Genomic DNA, 21,000 nt, shown 5'->3' on the forward strand with positions numbered 1-21,000 from the left:
CTCTGAGGCCCAGAAGCTGAGGAGGCTGTTGGTTCTGCTGCTGCAGTGAATATTAGGGATGCACCGGTCCAATACTGGTTTGGGATATCGGAGCCGATACTAGAAAATCCTGCTTAGCTTCCAAGGTCTGACGGGATCAGGCAGAGCAAAGGCGGCCCAATCTATAATCTATGTATCAGCTATATATCTATGTATCTATGGATCAGCTGCACTTTATTCCCTGTACCAGCATCAGTTATTGACAACCTGCTCTAGGACTGTAACTTTACACCTCGATATTCTACTTTATATAATCTGTTCTAATATTTATTGCTGCTTTAGTGCTATAATTCCGCCCCTTAACATTTTTACTTTTACCTATTGTACATAAGATACCTAGTTTTTCTACTATTTAACTGTTTGCACATTTCCTGTCTGTTTTGCACACCCCGACTGATCTTATTGAATGCCGATTGTAACAAGTGAATTTCTCCGTTGTGAGATCAATAAAGGATTATCTTATCTTATCTCTTACCAATATCCGATTCTGAACTGATACCAGTTTTGGCTCAACACAACCTTCGCTGAATATGCATGCGGCACCTCATTTTGTAGCTAAGAACCTGCAACTGCTGAGCGAGTTTTAACAGCGATTGTATTCTCCAGGTTCTTAGCTTCAAAATGACATAGATGGATGGATGGATGGATGGATGGATGGATGGATGGATGGATGGATGGATGGATGGATGGATGGATGGATGGATGGATGGATGGATGGATGGATGGATGGATGGATGGATGGATGGATGGATGGATGGATGGATGGATGGATGGATGGATGGATGGATGGATGGATGGATGGATGGATGGATGGATAGATGGATAGATAGATAGATAGATAGATAGATAGATGGATGGATAGATGGATGGATAGATAGATAGATAGATAGATAGATAGATAGATAGATAGATAGATAGATAGATAGATAGATAGATAGATAGATAGATAGATAGATAGATAGATAGATAGATAGATAGATAGATAGATAGATAGATAGATAGATAGATAGATAGATAGATAGATAGATAGATAGATCGATCGATCGATCGATCGATCGATCGATCGATCGATCGATCGATCGATCGATCGATCGATCTAGCGACGTGTAAGGTACAGCACTGTACACAACACTGGACAACAAAACAATCACAATATTCTTGGAATCATTCAGGCATAAACTTAAACATCAGGTTTCTCAAGACAGCTCGCAAAGGCAAGACAAGGCAAGTTTATTTATAGAGCACAATTCAAGGCAATTCAAAGTGCTTCACAGTTGCATAAATATAAGAAAACAAATACAATCAATAAAAACATCAACATAGAATTAATCAATTACAGACAGATTCGCTCTGTCTTGAGAACTATTTTAAGTCTTGTTTTGACTCGCTCTGCAAAGTGTTCACTCGATTTGACACAAAGAGTTCACTGGCACTTGTCCATCGGGGCTTTTTTAATAAAATTCTCAAAGGATCATTGTATGCAACTGTAAGTTTCTGGAAACTCGACTTTTTATAATTCACCCACAGATGTGCGGTGTACAGAGGTGAGCAGTAGGCTCGAAACATACAGCATGCCTATATTCACTTAGATTTAGTTGGTGAAAGTTGTGTTTTTAAAGCAGTACTAAGTAACTCTTGCCCCTAGAGGCCATAAGCGCCACTGCTGGTGTCGCAGCAAGTTGCGATTTTTTTAACTCATTAATTATCTTGGAGTAAATACTACACTGACAGAAACGACAAAGGGACAGAGAGATATTGTACATCCAATTACACAATGGAAATAATTTAGTTTAAAGTGACGCTAGCCCGCAGTTAGCTTTGCCCGTTAGCCTGTTAGCTTCTTCTTCGTGATTCTATTAGTGTGTATTGGTTGCTTCGGTCCGGTGGCAGTCAAGTTGCAATTGTGGTTTTCTGGCCAGACACCAGGGGGAGATGAAAGACCATCCGATCATCCCATAAACACTTGTACTACCCCCACAGGGACTATGGAAAGGATTTATTAAGGTAAACAAGTAACTTAGTACTGCTTTAAAGCACTGTGAGCCAAAACTGGTATCGGTTCAGTGTCAGATATCGTAGCCGGTACCCGATATCGTATTTTTTCTGGTATCGCCTCCGCTATCTGCTACCAGTATTGGATCAGTGCATCCCTACTTTTAGACAAACAAAGCAAATCTCTTGGGCGACTGAAGCCATGTTTGAGGATTCGTTCCGTTGTGGAGCCACACCTGCTGCCGTTGTATTGCCAGAGCGCAGCGGGCGTGGCGCGGGCCTGATTGGGTCTGGCCCGGGTCGCGTCCCGCTCATCCCCGTCCGCTCCTCTTTTCCCTCGCGGAGATTGAAGCGCGTGTGTTTGGTCCGACAGCGCCGCCGACTGTGTCCAATCAATTCCGTCCTGAGCCGCTAAAGACACGCAGTAGTAATCAGCGTGACCATCGTCGGCGCTCGAAGGCCCTCTCTTTGTCCGCCGCTGATTGGGGCTGCTTTTGCCTAAATGGCGGGGGGAGCGAGCGGAGAAGGCCTCTTTCTGTGTGTTCTGCTCTTATTGTTAAGCCCGCTGCGTGACTTGTGTTTCAACGCTGAAGACGACTGCCATGAATTCTAAAGTCTGCTTCCTTCCTCTTTCCCTCTCCTGTGTTTGTGTTTGTGTGTGTGTGTGTGTGTGTGTGTGTGTAGAGGTTCCCAAGGCGACGCTGAGCCCGTCCAAAGTGCTTGTGAATGAGGGGGACAACGTGCAATTGTCCTGCACGACCTACGGAGTGCCGTCGCCCGAGCAGATCTGGAGTCACGCCCTCATCACCAACTACGATGTGAGGAACACATACAACTTTTTGTCTGTGAAAATTATTCAGTCAAAAAACGTCCTTACTTTCTGAATTGCTAAATTTGGTAAAATGCAGCTACACAGACTCTGCCATGTTAAAGTTTCCCGCCTGGTCTTTTCTTGTGGGGATTAGCTTGGCCTCATGCGAATAGATTATATTTTTAAGATTATGTGGTGAACAATGAGTAATACCTCTTACCCCCCCGCCTGAACCAAGTGCATTTTCTCCTGTTCGGCTTCATACATATATTTTAGTAAAATGTATAAAACATTTAGACTTTCCGACTATCACTTTAATGCCTTCAGTGAGAATCTACAATGTAAACAGTCTTGAGATTATGCATGGCGTGTTATTTATACCGCGCATTTCGTACACAAGGGAACTCAATGCATAGTGTACGAATGGGTTTCCAAACGTCTGCCTGTTACTGTACATATAAATATTTGAGACATTATATTCATCATATTTGAATATTGATATTCAAAATACATCAGGACATTTAGAGTAATTTTAACCATTTTGCATTTAAAATACCTTATAATTGAGCAGCATCAGCCTCGTGGTTGTATAAGCTACGCAGTGGCGGAGTGATCTGCTAGAAAATAGTTCCTCAAAATGTGATCATTCATGTGATGCAAGGTCAGTTATATTCCAAAAAATATTCTATCGACACAGACATTTATATGGTTAGTCTGGTGTTATAAGTGATTTGCCTCAGGTGCACTGTGGAGCGGGTCAGACTGTTTTTAATGCAGGCTAGCTGATACCATAGAAATGCACTAGCCTTGCACTAGCCTAGCACTAGCCTAGCACCACGAAACTCTTGAACTGCATGACTTACAAAAATCTCCAGAAATCAGCAACACTCTGGATAACTAGGAAATGAGGCCCTATGTCAAAAATCCTGAAATATCCCTTTAATAAAGAAGGTGCAGTTACATGTATGACCGGAGGTGGCAGTAGTGAGTATAAAATGGCGAACTTGCATCTAGCCCCTTTAACTTCCTGCGCCGACAGTCATTACTGGCTCATTGCACGATGTGGATTGTTCCACTAACCTGAAGTTATGAGTGCCAGTACTTCAGCCAAATGTTAATATGAAATTAATAAGGACAGGAAGTGGCAGTTACAACTTCAGGGAATTTCTTCATTTAGTTCTGACGTGTGTCTCTGCTGCCCTTCTCAGATCCAATCCTCAGGCCAGACCTCCACCCTTCACCTGTACAACATCTCATCCATGGACCACAACAGTAAGATCAGCTGCACGGCGGAGAACGTGGTGGGCGAGAAGGAGGCGTCCCTGCTGCTGAACATCCAGTGTAAGTCCTGCCATAATGTTCCCCTATTCAAATGCTCGTTTCTCACTAAGCCGACTGCAAACCTTTACCGTACTCCCTGTAAAAATGTCTCCTTGACCTGCATGTGTGAGCAGATATCTAATCGGACATCTGCATTAAAAAACGCGGCGGCTGCAGACGGAGTCCTCAGATCCTGACGCCTCAGTCGCTCCGTGTCACGTTCCTCTGGCCACGCTCTGGAACGGCTCCTCGACCTTATCTGAAGTTCACACTTTTGTATTCGCGCCATCTCACTCTCTCGCTCCTTTTTTTATCTGCAGTTCCTCCGAAGATCACCAAGCTGAGCGACGCCATCCCAGACCACCACTGGTGCATCCCCTTCAGCATGTCAGGTACAACGTTCAGGAGACCTTCAGGCCGGCAGTGTTTGGCTGTATCGTCGTGGGTGCCCTTAAACAATACCAGTGCGGTATCGGAATAAAAGGTTTAGGTACTACCGGTATCGAAAACTAAAAGTATCAAGAGCAGGTACTGAAAGGAAATGCAAAAAAAGTGAAACACAAGTTGGATATTAAAAAAAAAGTGTGTAAGAAAATAGGGGTAAATTTTGGAGAAAAAAAATGAAAATGATGGGAAAAATGTGTGAAAAAAAAAATTGGGGGCAAATTAAATGTTAGGAGAAAAAAACGTGGAAAACAATGGGAAAATATGGGATGAAAAAAAAAAAAAACGGACAATTTTGGGTAAAAACTGGGAATAAAATTGGGGTGAAAATTCAAGTATCGAAAGCAGGTACTGAAAAGAAATATATATATATACATTAAAAAAAGGGGGAAAATGTAAAAAAAAAAAGGAAAACATTTTGGGGGGGGAGTTATGTGGGAAAAAATTGGAACATTTTGGGTAAAATTGGGGGGGGGGGGGGAATTCAATATTATGGGTAAAAAAAAACGTGGAAAACAATGGGAAAATTAGGGGTGAAATTGAAAAAAAAGAAATGGAAAAAATGTGAAAAAATTTAAATAATGGGGAAAAAACTTGAAATAAAATTGGCGTGAAAATTAAAGTGCCGAAATCAGCTACTGAAAGGAAATATAAAAAAAATTGAGAAAAAAAAGGGGAAGATTTGAAGAAAGTGTGGGGAAAATAATGTGGGGAAATTTGGGGGAAAAAACTAGAAAATTATAGGAAAAATTAGAAAAAATAGAAAATTGTGGGGGAAAAATGTGAGAAAAAAATGTGAGAAAAAAATTTGAACATTTTGGGCAAAATTGGAAAAAAAATTTGGGAAAATGGGGGCAATTTAACCCCTTAACTCCCACCTGAACCGAGCACATTTTCTCCAGTTTGGCTTTACCCCAGTCCAAAAGCTTCTGGAAAAAAGCTGTGAAAATAGCAACAAAACTGAGGCGAAAACAATGATGGAAATTTGACAAAAATGTCACAAAAACGTCACAAGAAATTGACAAGAAATTGACAAGAAATTGACAAAAAATTGACGAAAAAATGACAAAAAATTGACAAAAAAGTTACAAAAATGTCACAAAAAATGACAAAATGTGACAAAAAATGGATAAAAATGTAACAAAAAAATGACAAAAAAAATGACCAAAAAATGACTAAAAAGTTACAAAAATGAGTTGAATACCCAACAAAAAAATGATGGGAAAAAAAAAATCTGATGACGTGAGGAAAAAGATCCTCTCGGTTCAGGCGGGAGTTAATAGGTTAAGGATCTTTTTTTGAAAAAATGTGGAAAATTTGGGAAAACAAAGCAAAGCAGTGTTTTTTCTGCACTTTTGTAGTTTAAGGAAATTTAGCAACAAATGATACAAATCCAAAAGAAATTCAATGGAAAGAAAAGGAATACATTAACATTATTAATCTGTTTTATGGTTCTATATGGCAAATAATTCCGCAAAGGTATTGGATAAAGTATAGTTCATGTATCGGTATTGAAATCCAAGTATCGTTAAAGTAGCGGTATCAGAAAAAATGTAACGGTACCCAGCAGTAGTCATGTTTTAGACAGATAGCTACCACATTGCAGAAGGCGGGAGTTAATAGTGTGGAATTTAGTTGTGAGCTTTTACGAAAACCCACCGCATCATTTACTGTGCCCCCTCTCATCTCAGGTGTGCACAGTAATTTCCTTATTATGCAAACTCTGATGCAACCCACAATTATGCAATCAGCAACTGGTTTCTGCATAAATATCTGCATCAAACATTGGTTATTATAGCGTGGTGGTGCTCATTCTGCCTGCAGGGAACCCGAAGCCCTCGCTGACGTGGTACCTGGACGGTAAAAAGGTGACGGAGGGCAAGTACATCACGACTTTCATCCACGACATCACGGAGCGAGAGTACCACGGCTGTCTGCAGCTGGACAGCCCCACACACCTCAACAACGGCCACTACACCCTGGTGGCCGAGAACCAATACGGCCTGGACCGCAAAGAGGTGTACGCGCACTTCATGTACACGCCCGGGGAAGGTGAGCACTGATGTTTTTGTTTTTATGCATCTTCTGTTCAGTAGAATGATTGTGATTATGCAGAGGTGTGAAATGATCTCCAAAAGGCATGAAATTACAGATGAGACATTCCCATGACATAAAAAACAATTTTAAACGCTTTTTTAGGCAGCAAGAGTCTATGCAGTTCTAGTTTGAGGGATGTTTGCCCTTTCTTCCTGACAAAAATCTCCTGAACTAAGAGTTTTCTGAACTGTCTGTCATGCGCTGCTCTTTGGAGGTTTAGCCACAGATCTTCAATGATGTTAAAGGGACTATACAGAGTTTAAAAATGGTAAAATTATCTAATTTCCTCCCCCTACATGTTCCAGCCATGTCCTAAGGTGTAGAATGAGCCCAGACCTGTTCAACACAACTGCCTCTAAAATCCTGCACTGTCACTCAAAAAGGTGTCAGGTGCAGTTACACGTATGACCTGAGGTGGCAGTAGTGAGTATAAAATGATAAACTTGCATCTAGCCCATTTCAGGATTTTTGACATAGGGCCTCCTTTCCTAGTTATCCAGAGTGTTGCTGATTTCTAGAGATATTTTTTTTGTAATTCAAACAGTTCTTATATTTGAAGAGTTTCGTGGCGCTAGGCTAGTGCTAGGCTAACGCATTTCAACGATATCAGCTAGCCTGCATTAAAAACAGTCTGACCTGCTCCACAGAGCAAATCACTTATAACACCAGACTAACCATATAAATGTCTGTGTCGATAGAATAATTTTGACCATTTTGCATTTAAAATAACTTATATTTGAGCAGCATCAGCTTCGTGGTTGTATAAGCTACGCAGCGGCGGAGTGATCTGCTAGAAAATAGTCCCTCAAAATGCGATCATTCATGTGATGCAAGGTCAGTTATATTCCAAAAATTATTCTATCGACACAGACATTTATATGGTTAGTCTGGTGTTATAAGTGATTTGCCTCAGGTGCTCTGTGGAGCCGGGTCACACTGTTTTTAATGCAGGCTAGCTGATACCATTGAAATGCGCTAGCCTTGCATTAGCCTAGCGCCACATAGTTCTTCAAATATAAGAACTGCATGAATTACAAAAAAAATATCTCCAGAAATCAACAACACTCTGGATAACTAGGAAATGAGGCCCTATGTCAAAAATCCTGAAATATCCCTTTAAGGCCACGGCAAAACCTTCAGATTGTACGTCGTCCATTGTGGATTTTGATGTGTGTTTAGGATCATCAATCATTAACAGAAGCCATTTGCTTTGTAACTCCAGCTTTTTCTCAGATAGTGTTTTGTTTTCAGAATTTGTTGGATTTTAATGTAATCAATTCGCTTCTACCCGTGAAATGTCCCCTGTGTCACTGACTGCAATACAGCCACAAAGGATTATCGATCCACATCCAGGTTTATCAGTTAGACAGATGTTCTTTACTTGAAATCCTGCACTTTCTTCTCCGATCGGACCCTGGTTTACTGCTGTTGTTTTTCATTGATGTAGGTATCTATATATCGATATCAAGCCCATTTTTAAAGGAACATGCCACTGTTTTTCCATACTGAGATATGTTCTTACCTGAGCTTAGACGAGTTGATGTGTACCTGTCTTGTGCGTGCCCTCAGTCGCGCAAAAAGACCAAACCTGTTGTTAGTATTTAGCCTCTCCTCCTCCTCCTCTATGGGGCCAAATGGAAGTGAAGTTAGAAGCGACCAAGCTCTTCCACGTTTTTCCTATTTAAACACGGTTATGTGAGTACTTGCACCAGGGGTAGGCAAGTTTTCTTGGCGGAGGGACGATTTTCTTTATTGTAAATAGACCGCTGATTATTAGCCCAAAGTAAAGCACAACACTGGAAAAATAACCATCTTGAATTAAAGTTCTTTTATGTTGAATTTGAGTCGGTTTGAACCAATCCAAGATACAAATGCTATAGCGCCAATGGAACAAGAATAAAACTCACTTCGAATCAGACAAATAATAGTTTTCACTTGAAATGACACAAAATTATCTGAATTAAGAGAATAACTACTACTAGAGGTTTTATCTCATCCGAGACCAGACCAAATCTACTCAAACCTTAGATTTAATCTCTCAATTCAAGCAGATTTATGTCATTTCTTCCTGAAAACGATTATTCTTTTTCCTGTGTACTTCTATCAATTGCCAGTATTATGACCTAAGTGGGGGTATTGACAGTATTTCTACCTTATTTTCTCCCATTTAACTCTTATACTGTTAAAAGTACTGTCTGATTTGGGTAATAGTGTTTCTCAAAATCATCTTGAGGGCCAGAGGTTCTGTGCCGGAGGGCCGGATTTGGCCCCCGGGCCTGACGTTGCCTAGCCCTGCCCTACACGTTCCAAGTATAGTTACACAACGTTAAACGTGTCAATTTTCGTAGCGGATAAAAAGGAGAACTATTTTGTAAGGCGTAATAACACCTTGGGAGCACTTCGACGTCCGCACAGTAATGTCAAAGTGCTCCTAAGGTATTATTATGCATTGCAATATAGTTCCCCTTTTTTACCCCGTATTTAAACAGGGAAAACGTGGAAGAGCTGGATAGGCTAATGCTACTGAGGGCACGCACAAAGACCAGACAGGTACACATCAACTCGTCTAAGCTCAGGTATGAACATATCTCAGTGTGTAAAAACGGTGGCCTGTTCCTTTAATCAAATGTGTCTCTAATGACTTCCTGCTTCTGTGTGATGAGGTTATAAACATCTGACCAAACTTTTCTCCTTAGGTATTGGAAGTGAGCCGTATTATTACGGTAAGTCCCACACAGTTTCTTCTTGTGGATATTGTTGTGTTTTTTCTCTTTGACTAATGTGTGGTCTTGTTTTCCTTTGAATAGAAGAGGTGACCACAGGTACTTCTTATTTTTTATTCTAAATACAATATGGATAGAAAATACCACTACGACAGACAGTATTCATGAAGTTCTTGTTTATATTCTGCAGAGGGCTACTCGATCGAACCCCCGGAGGACAGAGTGGCGGTAAGTCACACCTGCACGTCGACTATAACCAGAGGTGGGAGACTCGAGTCACATGACCAAAGCTTCAAAAAGGACTTGCTGTTTGTGACTCGAGACTTAACTTGGACTTGAGGCCAATGACTCTCAATGACTCGCTGTGACTTTATAGTTATTATTTATTTGAGTGAAACTGTCGAAAGATCAGGATTCATTTCGTAAAAGCGGCGCATCTATGTTTACATATGGTAATTATCCACATGCGTGTTCGGTTTCCCCACGGAGCGTCAAAAAGGCAGGAGGAAATACGTCAGCTTTGCGTTCACACAAAGTTTACAGCATTTAGGGGCTAGTTTACGCATCCGCACACTACTACTACTAAGGCTACGCGGAATCTACTTTGAGCAGGGGCGAATCCGAGTATACAGGGACTGGGGCATTACAGGGGAACCACTGACAGAAACATTGCCAGGAACTAACAAAAATAATAATATTATTTTATATTTATATTTCAGACTGCAAGGAAAAAGCAGCTCATGTTTAAAAGACTCTGTTTCATTTTTTTTTTTAAGTTCCTTCCTTAACCCCTTAACTCCCACCTGAACCGAGCACATTTTCTCCAGATTGGCTTTACCCCAATCCAAAAGCTTCTGGAAAAAAGCAGTGAAAATAGCGACAGAACTGAGACGAAAACAATGATGAAGATGTGACAGAAAGTGAGAAAACTTTGACAAAAAATGTGACAAAAAATGACCAAAAAATTACAAAAAATGTGACAAAAATGACCCAAAAAAATGACAATAAATTTACAAAAATGAGTTGAATACCCCCCCCAAAAAAATAGAAAAAAATCTGATGACGTGAGGAAAAAGATCCATTTAGATGAGTTTTGTAGATCTTAGCTTTCAAATGAGGTGTTACACTGGCCTACAGGATCTGGGTAAAGCTGAACTGGAGAAAATGCTCTCGGTTCAGGCGGGAGTTAAGAGGTTAAAAGGCTGTCCCAGTAATTTTGTACATAGACTGGAGCATTTAAAATTTATATAGTTTAATTTTTTGGCGATTAAATATTAATTAGACTTTAAATCCAAACCTATGAGATTTTAAAAAGTTTGATTTTAGCCTAAATTTTCAAAATCGCTATATCTTGAGAAAATTAAACCCATTTTGAAAAGTAGACACGCTGGCGTTTGTGACTTGAGGTGACTTGCCGGCTAAAGCAAGACTTGACTTGACTTGAGCCCATGACCGATTGACTTGGACTTACTTGGCACTTGGACCGTCAAGACTTGGACTTGACTCGAGACTTGCATTTAGTGACTTCCTCCCACCTCTGACTGTAACCATTGTGTTGGTGGAGCCGTTTGTCACGTCTGATGTCGTCCCAGGTCTACGTGGTGGTGGGAATCGCCGCTGTGGCTTTAGTCGGCTTCCTCCTCATGCTGGTCATTCTCAAGTTCAGCGGAAACTCCAAGTTCGGCATCAAAGGTACGGCCGGCTTTGTTCATTTATTTACACGGAATTCAATAGAACTTCTTTCATATTGTTGGAATAATCTGTTTCTGCTGATGATTGATGTGCATGAACTAATGCATCACCGTGGAAGCACTAACACAGTCTCTATGTCACCTTAGAACAGGGGTAGGCAACGTCAGGCCCGGGGGCCAAATCCGGCCCACCGGCACAGAACCTCTGGCCCTCGAGATGATTTTGAGAAACACTATTACACAAATCACAGAGTACTTTTAACATTATTAGAGTTAAATTGGAGAAAATAAGGTAGAAATACTGTCAATACACCCAATTAGGTCATAACACTGGCATTTGAAAGAAGTGCACTGGAAAAGAATAATCGTTTTAAGGAAGAAATGACATAAATCTACTTGAATTAAGAGTTTAAATCTAAGGATTGAGAAGATTTGGTCTGGTCTCGGATGAGATAAAAACCTCTAGTCGTAGTTATTCTCTTAAAGCCGTACTAAGTAACGTGTTTACCTTAATACATCCTTTTCGTAGTCTCTCTGGGGGTAATACAAGTGTTTATGGGATGATTGGAGGGTCTTTCATCCCCCCCTGGTGTGTCTGGCCAGAAAACCAACACTAATGGAATCACGAAGAAGAAGCTAACATGCTAACGGGTAAAGCTAACTGCGGGCTAACGTCACTTTAAACAGTATTTACAGCCAAGTTTGAGTGAAAAAAAATATTTCCATTGTATAATTGGATGCACAATATCCCTCTCTCACTTCACCTTTTCTGTCAGAGTAGTATTTATTCTCCAAAACAATTAATAAGTTAAAAAATCATAACTTGCTGCGACACCTGCAGTTGCGCTTATGACCTCTAGGGGCAAGAGTTACTTAGTACTGCTTTAATTCAGATACATTTGTGTCATTTCAAGTGAAAAACAATTATTTGTCTGATTCGAAGTGGGTTTTATTCTTGTTCCATTGGCGCTATAGCATTTGTATCTTGTATTAGTTCAAACCGACTCAAATTCAACACAGAAGAACTTTAATGCAAGCAATTTTAAGTCATTTATCTCATGATAGTAATTTTTCTAGTGTTGTGCTTTACTTTGGGCTAATAATCAGCGGCTTCGGCCCTCGGTCTATTTACAATAAAGAAACCTTGCCTACCCCTGCCTTAGAGGATAACACGTTAACGCTGCTGACTATTCCCTGCTTCAAATGCTATTCAATAACCGTAAGCACACTCACGTACGTCTGAGTAACACTGGAATACACTTCACTCTGTCTTTACCTGCCCTACAGGGCCGTAGACACACGAGGGGCTCCTACTAATGCAGCGAAAGTGCTTATTTCCGTTTTGAAGCTGTTTGAATCCTTGTTAACTGTGAGCTCCGAGGCTGCTTCATTGGTGGAAAGGCGTCATTTGCTGCAGTTAATGGAAGGTGCTTGGATTTGACCTTGTAAAACTGCACACACTATGTCGATGATAAGACGAGCTGGTAAATCGAGGCAATAAGAAGTTAGAATGATGTGTTAATTTGCCGCTGCTTTTGCCAGTCGAGTCGTTTCACATTTAAAAAAGGCTGTTTATATTCAGCTTATCACAGGAGCGTCGAACGCACTTGATAAGCACCACCCAACACATAATCCAAATAGTGAAGAATGAATGCAGTTCCTTTGTGTAAAGAAGATAGGCTTGTTTCAGGAATAAATATTATTTTGGCCGCTCCCGAGCCACTTCCATCTGATAGTGTGAAATGGCACATTTGGTATTCAAATGTCCACAGCAGACGTCAATGCTAATGTGGACAGACTTAATAAAAGTGTGTCACTTTGTGTTGAGGTCTGTGGGACTGCTGAAGTGCAGTGTTTTGGCACTGAGTGATTTATGGCCCCCCAGAGAGACGGCGGCCATGACAGATGGAGCGCCACATCTACTCTTTGTATTCAGGAGATTGTGAAGGATTTCATCTTCCTGAGACATGGACAGGAGAAAGTAGGGCTGTGCAATTAATCGAAATTCGACGATCACAAAAATAGCATAATCGAGAAAAAACGATTATTAAGGATGCCCTCCCATCCGTCCTGCGCGGTTTGTGTGACGCGTCTGATCAGCGATACCAGCGCAGCTTGACAGAACTGTAAATAATATCATACTCATATTTTTATACCTAACTCTTGAGATAAAGCCACTGTTAAGAGCTCACCTTGTGATGAAAGGAGCTGTTTAGAAGCCTCGATATCCTTGGCCCAGACACTGGTTTTGTTTAATAGAAAAGTCTAAAACTCTTCTTCAGGAGCAGATCAACGGAGCTCAAAGTAAACTCTTATTATTTCATGCTGCTGAGATGATTCTTTCTGTTCCCTTCATATTTCACGAGTTAAAGGCTCAGGCTTTGGTCCAACATAAAGACATTAGCGCTGTGTGATGATGTCATCAGGCCGCGCGGCTCTGTTGGACAGGTGTGAGGGCTGGCCAGTAGGGGGCAGGTCTATCTTATAGGATCAGTTTGTTAGACAAAATAATCCTCGTGCCTCACAGCTCGAAGGTCCCGGGTTTGATTCCCACCTGGACGGGCCTTTCTGTGAGGAGTTTGCATGTTCTCCCCGTGTCTGCGCAGGTTAGTGGTAGGTTATAAAAACATGTGCAATAGGTCAATCCTCCACCTCCAGCCAGGTGTTTCTGACCACCAGCCTGGATCCACATCATGGAGATGAGTCCCCGAGCTCCAGCCCATGCTGGCAGCTCACTGCTCCTAGAGGCCCCATGCGACACTGAGGATGGGTCATTTCTCTACAGAGATTTCTCTACAGAGATTAATACAGTATAACTTAAACTATTAAACTTTATTTAAAAAAGGCAACAAATAATCGTGATTTCAATTATTACTAAAATAATCGTGATTATTATTTTTTCTATAATCGAGCAGCCCTAGGAGAAAGTAATGAGAGTTGTAATCACAGCGTTCAGCCTCGTATTCTGAAAAGACACTATTATATAACAATGCTTTCTCTCCACGCATCCAAAACATACTTTACTTTCAATCAAACATCCTCCTTGTATTGTTGCAAAGGAAAAGAAGTGGAATTATTGGAGAAAGTTGTTGCTTTTTTGATCCTCCAAGGAGGCCTGACCAACTCCCACATATCTGCACTGTATGTTTCCCTTGGCATCTGGACCTGCCGTCTCCGCTGGAGCTGTGTGTCAACTCACTCCCACTCCGCTCCCTCTCCTGGCTCTCCTCTGATAGGGCCGCGCTGACAGCACAAAGAGATGGGTCACAGAATAGGCTACAATACAGAAATATTGTTCCACCAAGACTGAACAAAAGAGGAGAAGTAGAATAGGAATTGTGCCTGGCATATTCTCCAAAACCCTCCCGAGCCAAATGACTTGGGATTAGGGAAACTGTTGTGTGGAGAGAAGAGGTGTTTGGCGGTAATAACGTTGCTGTAAAATTGACTTTGCCGTCTTCATGCTTGGCGATGTTAGTCCCCGTTTCAAACATTGCAGCGTGGATGCCAGCGCGGAGAAGAGTCAAAGGCGCGGGGTTTTTTGTGCCGTGTAAACAAGGGCCGGACTGGCGCATGTCACGGGCGGCTGGGGTGAGCTGGCAGCCTCCTCCGGTACACAGTCAGTGCTGACGAGCGTGAGGGCGGCTCAGCAGGTAGAGCTCAGCGCCTACATTATTCATACACGCTGCATTATTTTGCTCCTCTCTCATACATAACTCATAAGCAGCTATTTGGGACAGGTTCCTCTGATGTATGGAGTTTAGCGGTTTGTAAGTGGAGATGCACTGTATGGATGCAGAATGTCTTAGCCGGTTACAGCCGTCGTCCACCGCCTGGAGGTTTTACTCACACAGATTTTAAACAGATTTTCAGAAACTACAAGGTCATAGCTTTCAAATGAGGTACTGGTCTATAGGCTGTAGACAATAATGCAACAAAAACATGACGAAAAAGCTTCAAAATTGCTATGAAAACACGACAATAAAGTGACATAAAAAGAACAAAATCACCACACAACAAAAATATTCGACAAAAGCGCAAGAAAATTGTGACAGAAACTCACCAGAAAAGCAACAATAGCATAAAAAAAAAAGACATAAAGTTTAGATCAGTTTTGTGGGTCTTGTTTTAATTGAAAACCTATTGATCATTCAGCCTGTGTTAGAGGGATATTTCAGGATTTTTGACATAGGGCCTCATTTCCTAGTTGTGTTGCTGATTTCTGGAGATATTTTTTTTGTAATTCATGCAGTTCTTATATTTGAAGAGTGGTGCAAGGCTAGTGCTAGGCTAGCGCAATTCTATGGTATCAGCTAGCCTGAATTAAAAACAGTCTGACCCGCTCCACAGAGCACCTGAGGCAAATCACTTATAACACCAGACTAACCACATAAATGTCATTAGAATAATTTTTGGAATATAACTGACCTTGCATCACATGAATGATCGCATTTTGAGGGACTATTTTCTAGCAGATCACTCCGCCGCCGCGTAGCTTATACAACCACGAAGCTGATGCTGCTCAAATATAAGTTATTTTAAATGCAAAATGGTTAAAACTACTCTATCTAGACATTCAAATATAAGAACTGCTTGAATTACAAAAAAAATATCTCCAGAAATCAACAACACTCTGGATAACTAGGAAATGAGGCCCTAAATCCTGAAATATCCCTTTAAAAGGGTGAGGTTTTATCCAATCAGAAAGCAGAATTAGCGCTAAGAGCCTCCAACAAACATTTACTTTAAGTTTACTCCATCAACACATCCTCAATTGGCGCCACTTAAGCTTTATGAGATAAAAATTGTAAAAAATAATCAATAATTGCAGCCCTAAAAGCTACTATCATTTTTGTAATTCTTAGCTTTTCAAATGAGGCGTGACTCTGGCCTATGGGCTGTAAACTCTCCAGTCGAGAAGCTCTCAGATCTCTTAGAACTAAAGAAGATGTGCTCGGTTATGGACCTACAATCTCAAACTAAATAACCTGTTCTCTTGCTCCACGACCCGCATGTAAAGATCCAGCCCTGTGAGCGTCCGTGCAGCTCCCGGCCTCTGCTCCTGCGCTTCCAGTACGAGCGAGTCTTAAACTGCGCGAGACGAGATGTCAGGACAGAAACGCCGGCTCTGATTGAAAGTGAAGCCGTAAACAGACGCTGGAGAAAGTGCGGCGCGAGGAGAGCTCCCAAAGTGACACTTGATGGACGTGGAGCGAAGGCAGGCCGGAGCAAACACAAGGCTGAGCGCGGGGATGGCACAGTTTACCTGTTTAACGATCAGCGCCGTCCTGGAGGTGGAGGGATTGTATGGTTAACGCTCGTCTCCGCTCGGGAAATCACAAAATCTCATCACACAATTTTTCTGACACAAGCATTTGACATTTGCAGGGGAGAGGAAGGGAAATGCAGAGGAGCAGGAGGCAGCGATGGCTAGGGCTGGGTACCACTACATATTGTTCAATACCGATACCTGAACGATACCTGTTCAATACCTAAGCTTAATTATTTGTCATATAGAACCATAAAACAGAATAATAATGTTGATTTATTTACTTCCCTTTTGCATTTGTATCATTTGTTTTAGGTGAAACAACCAAGAAACTTCCTTTAAAGCAGAACTAAGTAACTCATGACCCTAGAGGACATAAGCGCAACTGCAGGTGTCGTAGCATGTTGCCTTTTTTTAACTCATTGATTGTCCGTGAGAGTAAATACTACGCTGACAGAAAAAAACAATGGGAGAGAGGGATATTGTACATCCAATTTCACAATGGAGATATTCTTTTCACTCAAACTTGGCTGTAAATACTGTTTAAGTGGTGCTAGCCCGCTGTTAGCTTTGCCCGTTAGCATGTTAGCTTCTTCTTCGTGATTCCATTAGTGTGTATTGCGCCTCCGCGACACCAGGGGGAGATGATTTTTTATTTTTTGTTTATTGGGTAAAATGTTACGCGGTGTGGCTTTAACTACACAAGGGCAGGAAAAAAACATGTTTTGTTTTCTCACATTTTCCTTTTTTAATTTTTTTTTGCCCTTAGATTTCCCCACATTTTTCCAAAATTTCTCATGTGTTTTCTCCCCAATTTTCCCCCAATATAATTTCCCCCCCCAAATTTTTCACTCCCCCCCCCCCCCCCCCCCCCCCCCCAAATTTTCCAAATTTATCCAAACCGTTCCATTTGTTATACCCATTTTTTCCGCCCCACTTTTTCCCCAATTTTCTCCCTTTTTTTCTTCTTTTTTTTTTCTTGTGCTTCACTTTGTTTTTCTTTTTAATTCTAATAACCAACAGCATCAAAACTTGAATATATAGATTTTGTGTTTCTTTTCGATACCTGCTTTCGATGCTTTTATTTTTCCGATACCAGCAGTACCTAAACCTTTCTCTTCTGGTATTGTTTACCGGTCCACAGCCCGAGCGATGGCAGAGAAAAGTCCTCCCTTGTCCACTTATCAATGATTCATCATTAGCACAGGCTCAGTTTTCTCCTTGTTCAGTTCGGCGCGCCTCGCTCTCCCCCCATCGATCCACACGACACCCTCAAGGTCAGCAGAGTTCCCTTTCTAAGCCCAAGTCTCCACTGAGCATGCCCACAACTCCCCCTCTATTTCCTCCCTACAAGCTTTAATCTGGTAGGAAAAAAAAAAGAGAAAAAACGTGTGAAATTGGCAAAGACGAGAATGAACGCCGCGCTGTGGTGTCAGTTAAACAGGATGTGACTGAAATGAAATATGGCTCTCGACACAAAGTGCAGAGTCATGGAGCAACTGTGGACATGAAAGTGTCGGGAAATACGCAATGCAGGGCACGGTGGCATAGGGGTTAGAGAGAGAGTGAGTTAGTATGAATGGCTGACAGGTGATGGTGGTAAAGTATAACTCTTAACCCCCACCTGAACCGAGTACATAATATTCCCCAGTTTGGCTTTACCCAAGTCTGAGAGCTTCTGGAAAAAAAGCAGCAAAAATTAAATTAATATGAGGATGAAAATGCAACAAAAATGTGACAAAAAACGTAAACAAAAAGTGAAAAAATGTACAAAAAGCAACAAAAAATGACAAAAAATTCACAAAAAAGGGAAAAAAAACCAACAAAAAAGGGAAAAAAAAATGACAAAAAATTTACAAAAAATAACCACAAATTGACAAAAAACGCAACAAACAAATGTCAAAAAAATTACAAAAAAATTACTAAAAAATTACAAAAATATTACAAAAAATGACAACAAATTGACTAAGAACGCAAACAAAAAGGGACAAAATTTACAAAAAGCAACAAAAAAGTGACAAAAAAATTACATAAAATGACCACAAATTGACAAAAAACGCAACAAATGTCCAAAAAATTACAAATAAAAATAAATAAATACAAAATATACAAAAAATGACAACAAATTGACCAAGAACGCAAACAAAAAGTGACAAAAATTGACAAAACAGTGACAAAAATCAGAAACAGAATCAGAATAGTTTTATTGGCCATTGTTGGTGAACAGGTTTCACAACTAGGATTTTTTTTCCGGTTAAATCATGCAACATGAGACATAAAACATAAAACAGATAACATATAACAAACTATAAAAAGTACAAGACTCTAAGGGCATAAAGAAGATTACATTTATCCTATGATAATGATGGTGATTTGAAATGGCAGCCTTTATTTACACACATGTAAAGTACAATAAGTGCCCATCGTGGCAGAAAAGCCTTTTGACGGAGCAGTAATTATCCCGAGTAAAAATAATGTTGTTGACAGCGGCCTTCGTCTGATTCATGTCGTGCCGTCTTGGATGAGTAGTTTAGTTTGTTGTGTCAAAGTGGAAGAACAAAAGGCGATGCGCCCGTGGCGGCTCCTGAGGGCAGCCATTGTAGAAGACTTTCTCAAACTGACTGTGTTTCCTCCCAAAGTTAAAAATCACTCCTTTCTGTCACCTTGACTGGCTTCTGGTGTTGATGCTTTTGTCAGTAAAACCTATTTGTGTTTGTAATAATGATGATAATATTCGAAATTAGATCAGGTATAGGATTGGTTAAATATAATAAACCTCCCACTTTAACCAAGCACATTTTCTCCAGTTCAGCTGTACCCAAATCTAAAAGCTTCTTGACTGGAGCTCACAGTCTATAGGCCAGTGTGACGCCTCATTTGAAAGCTAAGACCTGCAAAACTGATCTGAACTTTTTTGTCAGGCTGTGGCCGTGCTTTAATCACATTTTTGTTTGCTTTTAATGCCGAACTAGAGAAAATGTGCTTGGTTCATGTGGGGGTTAAGAGATTAATATAATCTTTTTCCCGAATGCTTTATTTTCAAATCTTAATAGATACAGAGGGCACCGCGTCATAGACCTCTCGCTGAGGGGGAAAACAGAATCTTTTTTAGCCATTTTCTGGTGAAATATGAACTTATTTATCACATACAAATAAAGTCAAGTGTAAATCAGGTCCATATGGATGTTTTTTCACAGCAGATTGTTTAGCAGAAGCGAAAAAATGGCAGTCGTAGCTAGTGCTATCATTAGCACGATGCTAACATGAAGCATCATGTTAGCATTCTCCGTTATTTATGTGTTAATGGGCTGTTGAACCACTTTGCTCCTCTCCATGTCTTTGTTTCTTTATTTAGTAGAAAACTATTTTCATAATTCAGTGTTTGTTAAAGGGGCTGGAAGCAAGTTCGCCATTTTATACTCACTACTGCCACCTCTGGCCATATATGTAACTACACCTTCTATGTTAAGCTCGTGCATGACGGCAATTCGGGCCGAAGTGATACATTTTTGAGTGACCGTACAGGATTTTAGAGGCAGTTGTGGTGAACAGGTCTGAGCTCATTCTACACATTAGGACATGGCTGGAACATGTAGGTGGAGGAAAATACTTAATTTTAACATTTTTAAACTCCTTATAGTCCCTTTAAAGTAGTTTTTGAACAATGAGAGAAAGTTTAGATTTTTTCCTATATACGTGTGTTAAGTGGTGACGTCACAGCTCTACTTCCGGGTCTGCAGATGTGCGAGAAACTACAAAAAATTCTTTAATACCACAATCAATATTTCTGAAACTCAACAGAGAGTTACTGAACATACTTATTTATCAGGCCCATTAGTCAAAAATGCTGTACCTAATGCTATAAAAGTCATATTTAGCTAAATCAGTATCCGGGTTAGCGGAAAAAAAATGCTAACGGCGCAGCAGCTACGCTAACACCGGAAGTAGTGACTTTAGTAAATATTACGGTAGGTGCGGCATTTTTGGCCAATGAGTCTGAGAAATAAGTAGGTTCAGTAACTCTCCGTTGAGTTTCAGAAATATTGATGTTGTTTTTAAGAGTTTTTTAATGTTTTTTTCTCGCATATTTGCCGGTCTGCTGGTACTCGGAAGCGGAAGTCGTGACGTCACACTTAACAAACGTATTGTTTTCCCCCTTAACTGTTTTCAAACGTGACCATATATGGCCGATTCCAGAGATGTGTGTAGCTTGTATTGCTGTTTCTTTATGTATCAGGATTTTGCACCAGTTCAAATCCACGAGTGACGTGTAGCAACATAATAATAATAATAATAATCTGGGATATTGTTGTGTAAATGATTTGCTAGATGGTCCCGGACGCTCTTGCTTTTGAGGAGAGAGCGTCCGTAAGAAGAAAACAAAGTGAGAGGGAAACAAGTTGAAGCCATGGTTTTGTGGTGGAAATGGGTCGACATCCTGGCCCACGGCGCCTCGTATTGGTGTCCCACTGTTCAGCTAATGGCACAGGGGATTGATCAGTCACATCCAGATGGACTGTTATTCAAAAACCAAGGTCAGCTCAGGACCGGCACGCACTTGTCCTTTTCAGAGAGCACTCATGAAGTAAAAGTGGGTTAGTGGGTCAAGAAGTA

The 21,000-nt window shown here is 40.8% G+C and overlaps 1 protein-coding gene across 1 annotated transcript in view; it reads left to right on the forward strand.

Moving 5' to 3' along the window:
- The window catches only part of ntrk2a (neurotrophic tyrosine kinase, receptor, type 2a), a 190,603-nt gene that overhangs the window by 36,535 nt on the left and 133,068 nt on the right, over window positions 1–21,000 (forward strand). Inside the window, exons 6-11 of the mRNA XM_079553188.1 lie at window positions 2,716–2,849; window positions 4,051–4,183; window positions 4,483–4,554; window positions 6,431–6,658; window positions 9,617–9,654; window positions 11,019–11,118. Coding sequence (XP_079409314.1) covers window positions 2,716–2,849; window positions 4,051–4,183; window positions 4,483–4,554; window positions 6,431–6,658; window positions 9,617–9,654; window positions 11,019–11,118 — 705 coding nt within the window. The remainder of the gene's footprint in view (window positions 1–2,715; window positions 2,850–4,050; window positions 4,184–4,482; window positions 4,555–6,430; window positions 6,659–9,616; window positions 9,655–11,018; window positions 11,119–21,000) is intronic.

This window comes from Gobius niger, assembly GCF_951799975.1.
Source record: "Gobius niger genome assembly, chromosome: 1".
Lineage (NCBI taxonomy): Eukaryota > Metazoa > Chordata > Actinopteri > Gobiiformes > Gobiidae > Gobius > Gobius niger.